We start from the raw sequence: 18,377 nt of genomic DNA, 5'->3' as shown, positions 1-18,377 counted from the left end.
TGCAGGTACACAACCCCCCTCCGCTCCAACAGGGGGTCTCAAACGCTCTCAACCACCGCAAACGCCGGCAAAGTCGCATCATTCTGGTCTACACGATCAGTGGCGCCGTCTGTGGGGACCATAGTTTCCCTGTTTAACCAAACCAAAAACTAAAACTTCCCTCAAAACACCTTCTTCACGACCAATGGCTGGCGTTAACAACCATCAAATCCCGGAGCTCGTGGCGGAGAACAACGTTCAACCAATGGACTACGCACCGTACCACCCGCTGGACGGCCAGTTCGCCTCCGTAACGGAAGATGGCCAAGAGGGGCAAGACGCACATTACGAGCCCTACAACCCAGAAGAGCCGCAGATCCCTGTGGCTACCCCGCCACAGGCGACTCCGGCAGTGGCTATCCCTCCGGGCGTTCCCATGCAAGAAATGATGGCTGCGTTGGTCAATGCAATCAACCGCCAATCGGACTTACTGCTGCAGCAGAACCAGCGATACGAGCACCAGAATCAGAGGCTCGAGCAACAAAGCCGTCGCATCGACGCAATTGCTGAGTCGAGGGTCACGGCGCAAGCTCGCCCAGCTCGCCGTTCACCCACACCTGTGAGGAGCAGAACCTACTCCAGGTCTCGCTCACCACCTCGCCACAGAAGCGAAAGGAGGTCGAGCCCAAGGAGAAACGAGGCTATATCTCGAAACTCCACCCCGCCGAGGAGACATTCCCCTAGAAGGGACAACCTTCCTCGTCGCCAAAGGAACCGATCCCCGGAAGAGAGGGACAGCCACCAAGGTCCCCTCTCCCGAAGGATCCGAGAACTTCCCCTACCGGTCGGACTCGAGAAACCACCGGCAATGGATACCTACGATGGCTCGACAGACCCGGACGAGCACATCGAAAATCTTGAAGCTCTCCTCGAGTACATAAATGTACGAGGCTCTATCAAGTGTAAGCTCTTTCCCACAACCCTGAGGAAAGGCGCTATGGCTTGGTACAAGAGCTTGGCGCCAGGATCCGTAGACTCTTGGTCGGACCTGTGCGCCCGCTTCCGGGCTCACTTCACTTCCTCGAGGCGTCACCCAAAAACTGAAGCAACCCTCGAGGCCATTATCCAAGGCGAGAACGAGCCTCTAAGGGCCTACCTCGAACGGTTCAACAAAGCGGCCGTAGAAGTGAAGGTCGAGGAGGGCATGAAGCTGTATCTTCTCGATAGGGGATTACATCCGGACAGCGACTTTGCTAAAGCTGTCGGTATCGAAGAGCCGAAAACGTTGGATGCATTCTTCGAAAAGGCGAAGAATTACATTGCCTACGAGGAAAAACAGAGGGCCAAAGATCTAAGAAGGCCTAAAGGTCAGGAAAAAACCAGGAACCACGAAAAAGATGAAGCTGGAACCTCGCGAAGAGGTAACGAAAAGCAAAGGGAGGAAAGGATTAAAGATTCCAAACCTCCTCGGGGAAAATTCACAACATATACTCCACTGAATGCGTCGAGAGATCGCATTTTCGCCGAAGTCTCCGCTGCGGACTTCAAAAAGGCTGGGATACACTTCCCAAGACAGCAGCCCATGAAGGCAAATACTGATAGGACGAAATTCTGTCGCTATCATAAAAGCCAGTTGGCTGTGGGAGATTGAGGGGCAGAAGAAGTTGTAGCAGCACTACTCGCCTCCCTCTTGTTCTTAGCAGCACGAGCTTTGCGGAGAGCAGCAGATCCACTGGTCATTGTACCTACACAAATCAGAGCAACAGTCAGCAAAATAAAAGGCGAGCAAATAAAAGAAGCAAAGAATAGTTGGTAAAAAATAAATAAAAGAAAGCTACGAGCATACTCCAAAAAGCAGTCAATTTTTCCGAAGTGTCGCAAGCGAGCAACTCCTTCGTAGCGATCACCTTCGGGGAGGTCAACCTTCGACCATCTACCCCAAACAAAGGCTCACCCCCAGGATCACTCAGAAGGTAAGGAGGCAAGCCCTCCACGAACTCCAATAATTTCTTATAGTCAGCTCTCTCCTCAGCTGACAACGCCCCCAGCGTAAAAACGAACTCCTTGGTCGACATGGAGTAGTGATCCCTGCGCCAATAGAAAGGAAATCTGGCAAAATCCTCCTCGATAGGGAGCCCCTGCTCGTCAAGCACCTCCTGTCCCAGCTCATCAATTCGATGCCCCCTACGAACGAAATTGTTCCAACCTTTCGTCGTTATTGGCCTAACTCCATAGAAAACGGACTTGAACCCCCGTACCGACTCGTCGAACATGTCAAAGAGGCGTTTCCGTTGCCTCAAAGAAACCCATCCGTGCTTGGTGTCCGGTACCGGGGCTCCCTTCGCGAGCTTCCCTTTCGCCTGTTCCCCCCGAGGGCAGCTCCGTTGAAGGCCAAAATGGTAGAAAAATAAAGGCAAGGTGGGGCCCAAACCCAAATACTCAGCAGTTTTCTCAAAAGCCTTGATAAAGGCCAATGAGTTCGGGTGGAGTTGAGAAGGGGCTAACCGAAGATGACGAAAGATGGACACCTCAAGATCTGTGAAGGGCAACCGAATTCCCAGATGCCTGAAGGCAATCTCGTACATGGGAATCGTCCCCCAAGCCCAATTGCTGCAGATCCTATGACGAGCAGTAGGAATCCGCACTTCAAAATCCTCGGTAGGAGGAGTCTGTATATCCGTGCACATCGTCTCTGGGATGTCACTCTCGCAATTCTGATAAACTGACTCTGTCTCTCTAGGTTCATCCGCCACCCACGAAAGGTCGGCTCGGATACGAATTGACGAGGACGGCTGTTGATCTATAAACGAGACTTGACTTTGAGATCCCTCAGCCATCTAAAGAGAAACCTGAAAAAGCAGAGGAAGGAAAAGTGAATTCGACATTCAAATCCACCCTTCCACCGCCAAATCAAGTGAAAGGGCGAGGATCTCAACAAAAGCCTACGCGAAAACGGAAAAGGATAAAATAATCTCTCCGGGCGCTAAGTTCATACTAACAACCGAGTACAAAACGCATGTGGTGCTCGACACTGTTCTAAGCCAAACCCAACCGTCGGTTGGTAAAAACAGCGATTTCTCGCCGGAAAACCGCGAAAAACCCCTCTTTTGGGGGGAAAAGGGTGCTAGCCACCACCTACAACCTTCAAAAAGACTACCCAGGCTACACAGGAAACATACTACAGCCCTACACCGCGTGAACTATCTACAACAATCCAAAGCAAAATCCAAACAAAATCTTCAAAGATTAAAAGGATAAAACACTTACTTGTTGATTAAATGAAGATAGGAGTAAGGAGTTTGTAGTAGAAAACCAACAGAGGAAGCTTGAAACGGAAAGGCCAAACGATGTAGAAAGTGAGTAAGAAACTGTAAAGTTTCAAACGAAAAAACCTCCCTCCTATATATAGGCCAACGCGTCCGTACAGGAAAATCCGCGCCGCTTCCATTCGAACCACAGGATCGATCCAACGGTCCGGATCAATTACGATCAAGTGGCTCAGATTTCATCTCAGGAGAAACAATAAGGCGCGAAAATCCAACGGTTCAGGACGACCTCGAGATTCAAATCTCAGTTAATAGCCACTCGAGTACTATTTAATAGTCTTTACACGTGGCGAAAGGAAACGAAGCGACTCGTCCTTTCAAGTCACATCCGTCTGCTCGCACAAATCTCGCAGAATCCAAGACACCACATCCCGAGAAAATCGCAACCGAAAAAGGAAATGCAAGATCCTCGGAGTCCATTCCCCGTATTTCTTTGCTAAAAATGCGGGGAAGGCCACAGTAACCGAATAAGAATACCGCGCTCCTTGACAAATTCGTAAAGTCGAAAACATGCTCGAAGAAGGAGTCCGGTTTTCGATCGAAAAGTCCACTCGGAATCGTTCGGAAAATTCGCGACATTATTAAATTAAGAGCATACATAAAGCATGAGTGCAAATAAATTATGCTCGGAAAAATCAAAGGAGAATTATTTTATTAATGATAATCCATTACAAAGGGAAGAGGATTACAAGGGAACCGAGCACCTAATCCTCGTGCTCGGAACCTGAGCTAATTGCGGAATCCGAATCAGTCCACAGCACCTCCTCTGGCCATATCTTAGCCTCCTTCCCAACCTGGGACCCTCCTTCACCAGAGGCAGGACCCGGAGGATAGAGGTGGGGAGATTGACGAGCCCTCAGGAACTCCTCGATTGCCCCAATAAAATCCGCCGATTCGTCGGAACTTGAGGTATCAGAAGTATCCGAGGAAGGGAACACCACCTTAGCTTCTTTCCCCTTTTGAGAACGAGCCGGCGCAGGCTTAGGAACCTCCGCTCTCTTCTTTCCTCTTCGAGACTCAGAGCCATCAGCAACAACCTTCTTGGAATCCCTATTATCCATTGCTAGCCTTCAAACCCAGGACATGGGAAGCCAAAGGGTAAGCAAGTATTTATAGTAAAACTTGCCGCTCAAAGGACCAGTCACTACACCTGACATCCCATAAATGCGAGAGGCGGCTGCAGAAACCTAGGATTGACCACTTGGAATAAACGATTTTCCCTTTCCAAAGCTTGACTTTGACCACAGGGACGCTGCGAAAATTCACCTGCCCAACTCGGATTTGTTATGTTCGGCAAACCGAGATGAATCGGTAAAACTTCAAGTCATTACCCTCGCCTACGAGCATAACGACTTGGGGGGCTCCTGTTCTGGGCCGAGCGTCGAGCTCGAGCATCAGAGGGTGTCGAACACATATACCATCCGAGCACGTCCTAACGGTCAGATACCCTTGCGTATTGTAACGGCCGTAAACCGGAATGATGAGCATTTACTGCACATCAAGGCCTTCAAGCCGTTTTCCGGCAGCCACTTGATGGCCATTAATGCCATCAAGGGCCTTAGCCCAGCGCTGGGGGCTATATATATGCATCTCCACTTCATTTGCAAGGTACGCATTTTTATAGCTAAGAAAACCTTACACACATACTGACTTGAGCGTCGGAGTGCCTGCAGGTACACAACCCCCCTCCGCTCCAACAGGGGGTCTCAAACGCTCTCAACCACCGCAAACGCCGGCAAAGTCGCATCATTCTGGTCTACACGATCAAAATGTAAATTTTATTTATATTGTATCATAGTTATAAGAGATTAAATTGAATCTCCCTTCATCGATAGTTAGTTGGTTCAACAGTGACAGACATTAAACTTGGTAGGGAAGATCATGGTTTGATTTTCCGACACTGTTATCGGAAGAGAGCTGAAATCACTTGATAACAGAACTGACATCTGAACGAAATTAAACGGTCGATTGAACCATATACCGGTGCCAAAAACCAAATAAAATAAAATTGAATATTTCATCAAAAACTCAATATTCTTTATGATTTTTTTAAAAACTAAACTTGAGTACCCCACTAGTATACTAGAACTAAAATAATTAGAATTGGGTAAGAAAGTTAGTTTGGTGTATTACCACAAAAATGGGGTTCAAATAGCTACCTCCGTCCAAAACGAAATCACATTCATTCATCATCGTGAAAATCGAAATAACGAAAAAAGAGTAACAACGGTTAGAGGATTAAGTACCGTCGTGTCCTCACACCGTCCTCTCTCCGTTACTCCTCCGTTAACCAAATGGTATGCATGGCTCCAACTCCAACCATCTCCTCCCTTATCTCATCTTCTCAATCTCACCGTTACCGTTACCGTTTCCGTTTCCCTTCTACTAACGACGTTAACTCCATTCTTCTACCCAAGCGCACTCAATTCAGTTACACACCACACGTTCAACAACACTCCACATCTCCTCCTCCTTCTTCTTCTCCTCCTCCGCCGCCGGAAAAGAAATCCTTCGCCGTCGTAACCGGTGAACTTTTCTTAGGCATTGCTTCGCGCCTAATTAAAAGCAATTCTCCCGCCTCCGATTCGGATCCTGTTTCAATGTTCGAGAATTCGAATTCGAGTTCGACTGTAATTTTCAATGAGAAGGAGAGAATTGGAGCTGTTATGGAAGATGAGATTCAACCTGATGTGATTTGGGAGCAGAGAGTGAAAGATGTTGAAGCGGAACGTAATCGGCGAGTTGTAACTACTCCGGGATTTAGCTTCTCCGCCGCGGGTCTACTCTTTCCTTATCATCTCGGAGTCGCTCATTTTCTCATTCAGAATGGTTACATTAAGGTTCGTGAATTTTTTTTATTTTTTATTGGTTTTTTAATTCTAGAAGCAATTAGGAATTGTTTGGAATTTTGATTGACTTATGAGTTATGACATGTTGATAAGTCGTTTTCTGCTTATTTTCATAAGTTCGCCAAGACAAGCTTATAGGTTATATGTAAACAATCTGAATTTAGTTTACCTTTTGTTATAAAAGTAGCTTATACATCAGAACTTATATAATAAGCACTCGTGTAGGTTTACCTTTAATTAAGGTTTTTATCCAAACACGGTCTTAGTGTAGTGTCTTGTTTCAAGTTAGAGAGCTTTTGTTCCTGAGAGTTACTAATTGAAATAGAATGGGAATTGTTGATAAGGTTTTTATGTTTATCTTTATCTATGGATTTCAATTGGATGCTTATGGAATTAGGTTTGACATTGGTTCTATGGAGTTTATTTACAGTATCTTGTTCATTTTGAAGTGTAAAATTGGAATATGCTTTGATAGGTGCAAGTTATTGACTCTGTATTTTTTTGTTGGCATGCTTTGCTTGTGGTGCAAGTTATTTAATCCACCATTTTTGGAAACAATTTTATGTCCGAAACTCCGAAATCATGGTTTGAGTCTTGAGTTTATAATGATAGTTTTATGATGTATGACTAGGAAACCACACCGTTAGCTGGTTCTTCTGCTGGAGCTATAGTCTGTGCTGTGATTGCTTCTGGAGCTAGTATGGAAGAAGCCTTGAGTGCTACTAAAATATTGGCTGAAGATTGTCGGAATCGGGGGACTGCATTTAGGCTGGGGGTATGCCTCTATTCTTGAACTGAAAGTACTTCATGTTGTTGTTCTCGCTGTCAATCTTAGTTGTCAATTCTTGTTTGATCTTGGTCTAATGCCCCATTGACAAGAATCCTTTGAGCTTGAAGTGTGGATAGACGATAGTCTAAAGTCCAGTTTACCTTGTATTGAAACTTGAAATTTTACTTTTATTGGGACAACAAAGGTCAAATTCTAGAGCACAAACTGTGCCAATAATAGTTGTTTTTATATTACATTGCTAACAAGAACCTTGGAGAACGGAGACAACTAAAATAAGATCACTGTGAATTGTAGGAGCCAAAAAGAGTCTTAATAGATAGGATTTGGTTAGTGCGAGATCATGTGATAAGTGGTTAGCTCTCCACTGTTTTTTCCTTTGAAGCAATGCCACTTTAAGGTAGAACCTATCTCGAAAGTATATTAAGTATCAGTTATTAGTGATTTGGAAAGAAAAAAAACACTTCAGCATTTTTACAAGATTAAATGTTGATGATATTTATGTTAATCAATAAAACTGTTTTTTAATATGAATGGGAGCTTATATGATATGCAGAGGTCTGTGAAAATGTCACTAAGTTATTATCCATGATGGAAAGTTGAGATTTTCTTTAATTGTGATTTATGCATGTGTGTTTTTTTAGAGAAAAAAAAATGAGCGTTCAAATCTCAAAGTGCTCTTTACAAGATATATGTATAATTTACTTTTGTGGCATACTTTGTTTCTCTCCATAGGCTGTTCTGCGTGATATTCTTCAGAAGTTTTTGCCAGATGATATTCATATAAGATCTAATGGGAGAGTTCGAGGTAATATTGGATGCTCTGCACTTCAGCTATTTTAATTATAGAATTGGCTTGTACAATGAATTGAACTGGAAAGTCTTCTCCTTATTTTTTAAGTCTGGAGCTGGAAATAACGTATACTTAATGAGAGAGAACGTAGTGTGTAGTTGTCTACAACAATTTATATTTGTTATTTTACTTTTAGTTATTAAATTACTTTGGGGGCAAGAAGTGAATTTGGATGAGTTCCTTAGAGTTGTCTTTAGTAGTGACTGAAGAAGTTTTTTCAAGTCCATCTGGTCTTAATGTACAGTGTACTTCTGTTGCAGTTGCTGTGACACAGCTTCTTTGGAGACCCAGGGGTTTGTTGGTTGATCAATTTGATTCCAAGGAAGATCTCATCAATGCAGTTTTTACTTCTTCCTTTATTCCAGGGTGATTTGTCAGTATAGTATATTACCTTGGTTGCATGCGATGATTTTACTCTTTATAGATGCTTAACAAAATTTCAAACCTTATACTCCCTCTAGATATCTTGCACCAAAGCCAGCAACGATGTTTCGAAATCGATTATGCATTGATGGGGGGTTGACATTGTTTATGCCACCGACATCCGCATCACAGACGGTATTTTTTTTTTTTGTTGACAATTGGACTATTTACCTATTTGATTGATTATTTAGTGATACCCCTGTTTAAATGCATTTGAAGGCCTTACAAAAAAAAAATTGGTTTTGGAGTATGTATTAATTTATGCCTGTACTTTCTATTAATTTAGTTCTGTGTCACATTTATCATTTAAGAGGGAATTCTTTCATCAGAATACTTTTTCTAGTGAGTACATCTATCCAGGCCCAGTGCAGGAGCTTAAGCATAAGTAAATGATGATTGCATACTCGGTCTGTTATTACATGGTTTCATAAGGAGGGCTGGTGTTATACAATACTATTGAGATGGTTATTGAATAATATTCCCATACAATATTTAGATAATCTACCAATGATTGATTAAGAGTAAACTTCAGGGTCTGAAATGTTTTTTTAGGTTATTCATTTACGGTACTTTTCAGTTTCAAAGTGAGCCTTTGAAATATTTCTTTATAGTATACATGTTGTGATGAGCTTAAAAAATTGAAACTGCGTAATTCTATTCAACAACTAAATTGAGGTATTAAAATAAATTGATGGCTAACAAAATAGTAGTAATTCTGACTTTCTCAGGATATCTGAGAAGAGATGAATGCCATGAATATGAGTAGGTTTTGCTTTTATTGAAGAAATTTATATAAATCAAGAGAAAGCCGTGTGTGTTTGTATAAGCGAACTATTGAAAGTATTCATGCACTGCAATTGTTTTGCTTCAATTCTGTTGCGATTAAAAAGATTTATAATTTAGCTAGTTTGTTATCACATTTTAACGTTGATAAACATTTGTTGCTTTACAGGTACGTGTTTGTGCTTTTCCAGCAAATCGTATAGGATTGCAAGGGATAGGAATAAGTCCAGACTGTAATCCCGAGAATGCATCTACACCCCGTCAGGTAACCCTGAGTTTTGTGATTAGCATAATAATCTTCTTAACAAGTAGATGAGTGATGAGTATTTTGGGTGGAACCGTTTCAGCTTTTGAATTGGGCACTTGAGCCTGCAGAAGATGTAATTCTTGACCGACTCTTTGAGCTTGGATATCTTGATGCTGCTGTCTGGGCAAAGGAAAACCCAGTTGAAACAATAGTTCAAGATGATACTCCTGCTCCTGCATTCGGAAATAGCATTGTATAACAGTGCATTATGGATTGAAGATGCACGAGGAAACGACAAATTGAATTCAATTATGCTACCCTTGAAATGGACATCACATTAGCAAAAAACCATGGGGGGGAGGTCTGCAGTTCATTACTTCTAAGGGTATAAATCTCATTTGTTTCATATATTTATTGTATATTGCGATTGAATTCATGCCTTGGATGAGAAGAGGGGTGAAAAAAGAAAAAGAAAGTAGAGACATTTTATTTAAATTTACAAAATAGGGTTGTCATGTAGTTTGAAATAGATTTATTGTTGATTACAGAAAACTAGAATTTTTAATCAGTTTCCCTATGAAAGTTATGGCACCTGAATTTTCTCTGAAGTCTGAAATGATGTCCTATGATATTCAGAAGCTAATTGAAGTTTTATTTATTAAGGGCACAAATTGTACTTGGAGACAAATTAAGGGGACATCTGGAATAGTTAGTTTATTTATATAATTACATTTATCTTATGATATAAACACTTGTGTAATTATTTGGAAGAACTTACAAAAGTAGTTAATATATATATGCCCACCAATAAACTATTTTCTGGCTTCTTTTTATTATTAAAAATCCTCAATATAGCATCTAGAACTAGTTTATATAAAGTTAATGAAGAATTTGCCTCCACACCTATACATCTTCTTTATTCAAGTGATACAATGTGGGTATACTACAGATTTTACAAGTGGCTTCGCAAGCGTAGTCTATCTTCTTTTGTTGTTAAGGTGGCTAGAAATTTCACCCTTAAGATGGATAAAGTAAGATGATCGGGGTTCAAACTCCGATCCCCTGTATTTATAATATAATATCATTGTCAACTGAGTTAAGATCACGAAACAAGCACAAAGTAGTATTTTTAGCAATTTATTTATGCGCATGTTCGATTCAGTTTTGTGAGATAGAAAATGAATTGAATTTTGCCACCCATTGATTGGTGTTTTATTTAACTTGAAACAGTTGTATGCATATAATACCCGGTTAAAAAACAAAAAACTACTCCAAATAATGATATACTTCCATCTCCTTGGCTAAAAACATTGAAATGAAGGGTTACAAATATGCATAGAAAACCCACAGGATGATGCGTATGGGATAGCCTATCATCTTGTTTGGCCCATAATGGAACCACTGGTATAATATAGAGTGGTCCCCCTTTATTCAAAAAAGAAAAACGTATAGGAGTGGTCCCCTCCCTATTCTATGACCTGTGATATCAAAATTTATCATATTCTTTTTTGTTTTTAATTAAAAAAAAAATCTCAAAATTCAACCCTATTTCATGGATTATTAAAATGGAAAATAGTCAAAATACTAAGGAATAAAAATAATGATGTTAAAAAATATTTTTTAATCATCACCATTATTTTTTACATTAGAGAATGAATTCTTTCAAAAAAATTTCTTCTCAATTGCTCAATTGTTTAATCATCATCCTTAAATTTATTTTTTTGCTTTTTCTTTCTCTCTTTACTTCCAAATCAATGGCTTAAAAAAGTGTTTCTTATAAAAAAGATCGAAGATGTAATAAAAAATGTCATGTTTACTATTCACATAATTTACTTTGACGATAAATTTTTATTAATATATAAAATCAAATGTTAGCAAATAAGATATTGTTCGATTTGTTTCAACGAATATTTTCAAAATATAATTTACTTTTTTTGAAATTTTTATAATAGATAATTAAATATATTAGTGATTATAATCAAAGGCGTCTTTGATACATGTGTCACATGGGTCATGACATATGGTCTCATAAAAATGGGGGCCTAAAAAATTAAAGGATAGTAGTATTAATAAATGAAAGGGTATGAAACAAAAGATTGTGGACTTTCAAATGAAAGATTGTAGAGTTCAAATATTTGAGATTTTCTTTATTCTAAAATGAATGATTTATTAGTTATAAAATGTCCTAAAAGAGATTGTTCTATTGTGAATAAAAATTTTATATGCTTTATAGCTAATTGTTATTTTTTAGGGCCTATTTTTAATAATCCCACATGACCTCCAAATAATTGGAAACGCCACTAATCATAATTGTGCATTGACGTAGAAAAAAATAATGCATAAACCAATCGTTAGTTGGTTCAGTGGTGATTGACCCTAAACTTGGTAGGGAGGATCACGATTCAATCCCGCAACTATGATCGAGAGGAGGCTGAAACCACTTGATGCCAGAACTGACCTCCGAACCAGATTAAATTGGTGGTCAGAAAAAAAAAAAAACTTAAAAAAAGAGGAGTGTGTTATTATAGTTAATTAAGTAGTAAAGTTAGTTAACAACACAACTTACTTTCTTTATTACAAAAATCCTATATCTATGAACGATAAAATACAGTGAAGAGTATCTCTGAAATTTAATACATATAGGTGTCAACATTTATGTTCTAGTAGCATCTTTTTTTAACATATGAAATTTTCACCGTCATTAGTGATAACTAATTTCCATTGAAAAATTGTGAGGCACATAAGGTGAGTTTTTCGCCTTTCAACTAAATTTTCTCAATACGTATGAGCTAGAAGTCGAACACATAACCACATATTTAAGGAGACTAAAAACCCTTATCAATTGGGCCCAGTAGTATCATTTTTCTTTACCCTTAATATTATAGTTCCAAAAGTACCCCTTGTAATAATCTACAGTAAGATAATGCATACATGCAAATGAAACAAAATTTTATTGGCTTATAAATAGATTTGGACACACTTCCATTGTCCACTCTCTCTCTCTCTCTCTCTCTCTCACCTCAATCAGCAGCATTAGCAGCTATCATCATCACTACCTTCAGGTGCCGCCACTACCTTACCATGCACCTTTCTTTTCGTTTTTTTCACGCAATTCTGTTCCTTTATCTCTTTCAATGTAACGTGGATAAATTCGATTGTATTTGTTTAGTTAGCTACTAAACATAAACTTGTTTAAATTTGTAATACGATGCAATGCAATGTCTCAAATGTGATGTTAATGACAAATTTATTCAATTGCTTTATATAATTGTGCATGTTGAGTTTTAGGAATGGATAGTGGTTAATATTCAACATCAATATCTAAATTGTTGAAAAGGTTTTCTAATTGACATTGTGATTGAATTGATCTAATTTTTTTTGCTTTTGGTTTATGAATGTAGTAGATAAAGGTTTAGATTCACTTTTGATTTCTAGCATTTTAGTCCCCTAGCTCAAAAGCCGGAATTTTGGTCTCGAGTTTCACGTGTTGCAATTTCGGTCGTAATCTAGATTTTCGACCCTAGTAATTGTGATTTTTAGGCCATAAAGTGCCGATTTTTTGTCGTATAAGAGACAATTTTTGGTATTTCTCTTCAAATTCGACATCGGGAGAAAGTCATCATTTTTTGGGTCAAAAATTTGGTTTGAGATAAATATTGTAACAATGTGTGAAATTGGGGGATCAAAATTCTGATTCACGTGAAATAGAGGACCCGAAAGTGTGTTTAAGCCTTATATACATAAATCGGTTTCATTGATATATGAAGGCCAAATGCATTCATAAGTCATTTAAGTTTCGCGTTTGTAACAGTTAGTTCATTTAAGTTTTTTAGGTAACAAATAGGTCCTTACAAGTTTTACACTTTTATTAATTCTTAATCATTTTGCTTTTAAATTAGCTTGTTCCTATGACCAACTGTGTTTATGAAACCAAGTGGTAGCTCAACAACTTTTGATGCTAGATTTTCTATTTCATTGTTATGCACAATTTTTTAATGTAGTTTTCCTAATGAAGCTTCTGGAAGTTGTGTTTTCTCTGAACATTGCACGCGGTTAATACTCATTCTTTCTTTGAAATGACAGAAATCACATTAGGTGGTGAAAGTTGAATTATGGCTGATGATAGTGCTGATCCTTTTCCAATGTTGGGAAGTGTGTATAGAGTCTCCGGTTCCAAATTCAACCAGTTGAGCTGCAAAGTAGCCGATACCAAATTGAATGCAGAACAAACTGGTGAATCCAAGGTGATCCCAATAGCTTGGTGTTCTCCAAAGTCTAGTTCAAATGCATGGAGCCATCCAAATGTTATCCAGAATCTGACAAAGAGGGGTAATAGTGGATCAGGGCTAGTTAACAACAACAATAACCTACAGGAGAAAAGCAATTCTCCGAATACTCTAAATGGAAGCGAAAATGGAGTTTCGAATAACAGCAACTTACCTCCACAGTCAGTAAAATCTCCAACACCAGAGAAAGGATTATATTCATCTGATGATGAAATTTTCGATAGCGAATCTGATATTGTGTTTGATAGTGACGATGATTTTTCTTTAGATGACACTGACTCAGACACAGGCGAGAAAAGCCATGAAGGGCGCATGAAGAGCAAGTGGTTCAGGAGTTTCTTTGATATTTTAAATAAACTGAAAGTTGAGGAGATCAATTCACAAGCAATACGCTTGCACTGCCCAGCATGCCAAGGAGGTACCGGGGCTATTGATTGGTATCAGGGATTGCAGCCCCTTCTTAATCATTCGAGGACAGTAAAAGTTAGGAGGGTGAGATTGCATCGAGCATTTGCTGAAACTTTGGAGGAAGAGTGCTCCAGGAGAGGAGCTTCATTGCTAATGGTAGGTGAAGCCCATGGACTATGGGAGGGTCTTGATAAGAAAGTCAAGGATCATGAAATTGTTTGGCCTCCAATGGTTGTCATCATGAATACAAAATACGAGCAAGATGAAAACGAGAATGTACGCTACATTTTATTTCTTTCTAGGTTGATGAAGTATATATATAGTCTTGAGCTATTTCCATATATTTGTTTTTTAAATTGCATATGCAGCTACTTGCTGGTGTTTTACTATTAAACAAAATTATGTATATCTTGGAAGAGTCTTTTGATCCTTTGTTATTTTCTTTAAATTTTTCTCACATGAAGTTCCACTGTAGTTTAACCTCATTGAGCTGAATTGTAGTGGACTGGAATGGGGAACCAAGAACTCCTTGATTGCTTCAGTGATTATGCTGCATTGAAGGCTCGACACTCATATGGTCCGCGAGGGCACCGAGGAATGAGTGTTTTGATTTTTGAAGTATCCACAGCCGGCTATTTAGAAGCTGTGCGGCTCCACAAGCATTTCAAAGAACAAGGAAGAGATAGGCAAGCTTGGGATCATTGTAAGAATCCATTTGTCCCAGGGGGGAAACGCCAACTTTATGGTTACCTGGCTACTAGAGAAGATTTGGATATTTTCAACAAGCACTCTGGAGGTCATTGTTACTCTCCCTTAATTGGTTTTTTGTCTATATTCTATGTCGAGCTGTTCATCTTGTTTGGAAAGATCAGGGATTGAAATAATTTATGATGAATTTGAATATGACAACACTGAATTGCTTAACTGCTTTGGTAGTTTAAGAATTCCTAGAAGGCATACTTCTCTTTGTTTACTGTTAGGTGATATTGTTTGTTTGTTTTTCGGAAATTGCTTTTCCTTCTCAGTTTCTGTATAGTATTTGGAATGAATGTTGCTGTCTGCTGATATATGATATATCCATACTTGTTTAGGAAAGTCAAAATTGAAGTTTGAAATTAGATCATATCAAGAGATGGTCGAGAGCAAGATAAAGCACATCAATGATGATGGTCAAAAGCTTGATATTTTTAAGGAGAAGATAGCTAAAGAACAACTCAAATCCAAAGTCTTTGCAGACACTTTATGTCAAGTAACTGAGAGGTTACGCAAAACAACTGTCGAAAGCCGTGTTGTGCGTGAACGTACTAAAGAATATCATCAACAAAACAAGGAGGAGGTACTGTTATGAGACTAAAATTAGATTAATATTATTCTTGTAATGCACATTTTTTTGTCTAAGAAAATGCTCGATTGTTTTATTATTAAGAAGCTGTGCATAGAATTGGTGAGGATGCTTTCCATTTTGAGGGTAATCATCAAAATGTGTTTTACTTTTGCAACTTAGTTTATTTGTCCATGTTTTTCAAAGTTCCATTTATTACTTGTTTGATTGTGATCTTTCATCGGTATTGTTAGGATATAGATTTAAGGGGAATTAGGGTAGTTAAGTTAAGGGTGTTAGAGCAATTCGTTCTGTCGGCTAGTTTGTCATGTTGGTGCTCAGCCAATCAACAAGTCTTTATTGAATTATTGAATACCGTAAACATTTATGAATACAATATGTAAGTAGTGACTCTATTGTAGAAGAGAAAACCCTTGGAGGAGAAGTTATCTCTCCTAGTCTTTCCTATTTTCTCAATAAAATTTCTGATTCTTTTTTATTCAATTATTGAGTTCCTAACTGGTATGAATGTTATGAATTTACAACTTGGTTGTATTTCTTGATTCTGGTAGATTATGCAAAAAAATATTTCTATGACTGATCATTTTATGTACCGTTTTTAGATGGATGCACAAGAAACTTTTTTCCTTGATAAAATGCAAATCATCCATCAAGCTATAGCTGCAAAGGAAGATGAGTTTGCGAAATCGCAGCAAGCAAAACGAGAAATGTTATGTGCTGTTGGAGATTCTTCTGTGAAAGAGGACGACAATCATATGTAATATTCTTTATATTCCCTTATAGTTCACTAATTGAGACACATTTCAAAATTTGCGATATATAATAGCTCATTTATTGCATATTAGCTTTCTTTTTCCAATTTTGGCTAGTAAGATTCAATTCTTGATCTTTTCTGAAGCTCAATCTTCTATTAACAGAATGGAGAAAATTTCTAGTTTCATAAAGTCCCAAGACAAAGACATGAGGCAATTCGAGGCTGAGAGAGATGATATCTTAAAAATCAATGAAGAAAAGAAGTTGGCTCTGAAGAAGAAGTATTGGCAAGAGCTGGTTGAACTTGAGAAGGAATTGGAAAATGAACTATCTGAGCTCATGAACAAGTACACTTTAAGCCAGTCTCAAGAAGAAAACCGTCAACAATAAATCGCGCCTAAGTCTCGTTAACATGGAAAACTTGCAGAGAAGTGGTAAATTTTGGCTGAATTTATTTAGTTTGAAAGTTGAAAAGTGAGAGTTGATGAGGCCATCACCAAAATTTTGATCCCATTTTGACTAGTTCTAGTCATTTTTGCTTTTGTTGCAATTGAGTGTTTTGCTCACTGCATTTAAATATAGTTAATCAAGAAATATTATTGCGCATGAAACAATGGTAGAGGCTTCATGTTATTTTATGTGAGGGACAAAACAATTTAAAATTTTATGAATACAATAAACTATTTGAATACAATTTTTTAATGATATTAAAATTGGTCAAGTGGTTAGCATCATTGTTTTGTCTTTTGTGGGAAGAAAAATACGGTGTAAATCATTGATTTTGTATTTTTGAGACTTTTATTTAAGTTTTGCACAAGAAAATATCAAGGAGTTCCAAAAATATTACTTCTAAGGATTGAATGAGTTGTGTTGTGTATGTAGTTTAATTATGATTCTATTTATAAAATAATGGATTATAAAGTAATGGCCAAAGCCAAATATTGTCTAAATTATGATTTCTATAATGATTTATTGAATTATAAGGAAAATTTGTTCCATAAATTAAACCCGAATTTCACTTTGAGGATGAAATTTTAATCAATAGACTATTTCATAAAAACAAAGTTTTAATATTATATCCTTGAGGTGAATGGTATTACTTCTTTTGCTCGTTGTTTCCGCGGCAGTAGTGATGAGTTTTTTCATGCTCAAACTTGTCGGCAGACAGAGATTATGTCTACTTTGGAAGGGAAAGGTATGACATTATTATATGCTAAATGTGACAAGTAGCTAGGCTTGCGATTTTGGAGTGTACTTTTTATAAAGTTTTGGGTTCGATTTCTTTGGTGGAATTTTCAGTAGGTAGTCTATACAAAGCAAAAGAAAAAAAACAACCAAGACTTTAAATTGTGCCCTCGAAAGTGTACGGTATGATTGATCCCTTCTGACTAATCGATCTTTGGGCTGAATACCAATTTATTTATTTTTAAAAAAAAGTAGCATGGATGGTACCGGCGGGCGGTCCGCAAGCCCGAAAAAATTAAAATTTAAAAAATAAAATAAAATATAAATATAAATAATTTGTTTTGGATGATTTTAAATTAGTTTGTAATATAAATTATAAAACATCGTCCGCTACTTAAGTAGCAGATGAGTAAAAATATGGCACCCAAAAAACTCGTAGGTAGCGGATGAGTAAAAATAGGACATACGAGAAACTCGTACGTAGTGGATGAATAAAAATAGGGCGAGCGAAAAACTCGTACGTAGCGGATGAGTAAAAATAGGGCGCGCGAGAAAGTCGTAGGTAGCGAATGAGTAAAAATATGACGCACGAGAAACTCGTAAGTAGCGGACGCGTAAAAATAGGGCGCGAGAAACTCGTAGGTAGTGGATGAGTAAAAATAGGGCGCGTGAGAAACTCGTACGTAGTGGATGAATAAAAATAGGGCGCGCGAGAAACTCGTACGTAGGGAATGAGTAAAAATAGGGCGCGCGAGAAAGTTGTAGGTAGCGGATGAGTAAAAATATGACGCGCGAGAAGATCGTAGGTAGTGGATGAGTAATAATAGGGCGCGCAAGAAACTCGTAGATAGGGGATGAGTAAAAATACGGTGCGCGAGAATTATTATATATATATATAGCGGATGAGTAAAAAATAGGACGCGCGAGAATGATTAATGCTATTTATATGGTTGAGTTTTAGCACTAGAAGTAAAAAAAAATTAAAAAAAATAAATCGGACCTGCCCGAAAGCCCGACTACCCGTACCGGGCCGGGCTCGGGCACTAATTTTGGTAGCTCGTTTTTTATCCGGCCCGACGAAGCCCGAAGCCCGACCGGGCCGACACGAAATTGGTCGGGCAGCCCGTTTTGACAGCTCTAGTACTATGTGATTTTT

The 18,377-nt window shown here is 38.6% G+C and overlaps 2 protein-coding genes across 2 annotated transcripts; both read left to right on the top strand.

The window, feature by feature from the left end:
- The first annotated feature begins 5,400 nt into the window (after positions 1–5,400).
- LOC123910427 (patatin-like phospholipase domain-containing protein 2) lies at positions 5,401–9,973 on the top strand. Its single transcript, XM_045961527.1, has 7 exons — positions 5,401–6,145; positions 6,786–6,929; positions 7,677–7,749; positions 8,055–8,160; positions 8,256–8,352; positions 9,170–9,265; positions 9,348–9,973. The coding sequence occupies exons 1-7, from the start codon at positions 5,600–5,602 to the stop codon at positions 9,504–9,506; spliced, it is 1,221 nt and encodes a 406-aa protein (XP_045817483.1). The 5' UTR covers positions 5,401–5,599; the 3' UTR covers positions 9,507–9,973.
- A 2,270-nt stretch (positions 9,974–12,243) lies between these two features.
- Positions 12,244–16,683, top strand: LOC123910426 (protein SUPPRESSOR OF GENE SILENCING 3-like). The gene is made up of 6 exons (XM_045961526.1): positions 12,244–12,309; positions 13,331–14,217; positions 14,443–14,737; positions 15,033–15,277; positions 15,886–16,040; positions 16,201–16,683. Exons 2-6 carry the CDS (start codon positions 13,360–13,362, stop codon positions 16,424–16,426), a joined length of 1,779 nt encoding a protein of 592 aa, XP_045817482.1. The 5' UTR covers positions 12,244–12,309; positions 13,331–13,359; the 3' UTR covers positions 16,427–16,683.
- Positions 16,684–18,377: the final 1,694 nt, after the last annotated feature.

The sequence above is a fragment of the Trifolium pratense genome, linkage group LG2 (genome assembly GCF_020283565.1).
Source record: "Trifolium pratense cultivar HEN17-A07 linkage group LG2, ARS_RC_1.1, whole genome shotgun sequence".
In the NCBI taxonomy this organism is placed as follows: Eukaryota; Viridiplantae; Streptophyta; class Magnoliopsida; order Fabales; family Fabaceae; genus Trifolium; species Trifolium pratense.
The sequence above is the reverse complement of the archived record's forward strand: the minus strand, read 5'-3'. Positions and strand labels throughout refer to the sequence as shown.

What these genes read in the sequence shown, in the direction of transcription:
- LOC123910427 (XM_045961527.1), top strand. Translation starts at nt 5,600, where the DNA reads ATGGTATGCATGGCTCCAACTCCAACCATCTCCTCCCTTATCTCATCT. An exon ending in TTCAGAATGGTTACATTAAG is followed by an intron (nt 6,146 to 6,785) that starts GTTCGTGAATTT and finishes ATGTATGACTAG; the next exon opens with GAAACCACACCGTTAGCTGG. An exon ending in CGACATCCGCATCACAGACG is followed by an intron (nt 8,353 to 9,169) that starts GTATTTTTTTTT and finishes GTTGCTTTACAG; the next exon opens with GTACGTGTTTGTGCTTTTCC.
- LOC123910426 (XM_045961526.1), top strand. Translation starts at nt 13,360, where the DNA reads ATGGCTGATGATAGTGCTGATCCTTTTCCAATGTTGGGAAGTGTGTAT. An exon ending in AGCAAGATGAAAACGAGAAT is followed by an intron (nt 14,218 to 14,442) that starts GTACGCTACATT and finishes GCTGAATTGTAG; the next exon opens with TGGACTGGAATGGGGAACCA. An exon ending in ATCAACAAAACAAGGAGGAG is followed by an intron (nt 15,278 to 15,885) that starts GTACTGTTATGA and finishes TACCGTTTTTAG; the next exon opens with ATGGATGCACAAGAAACTTT.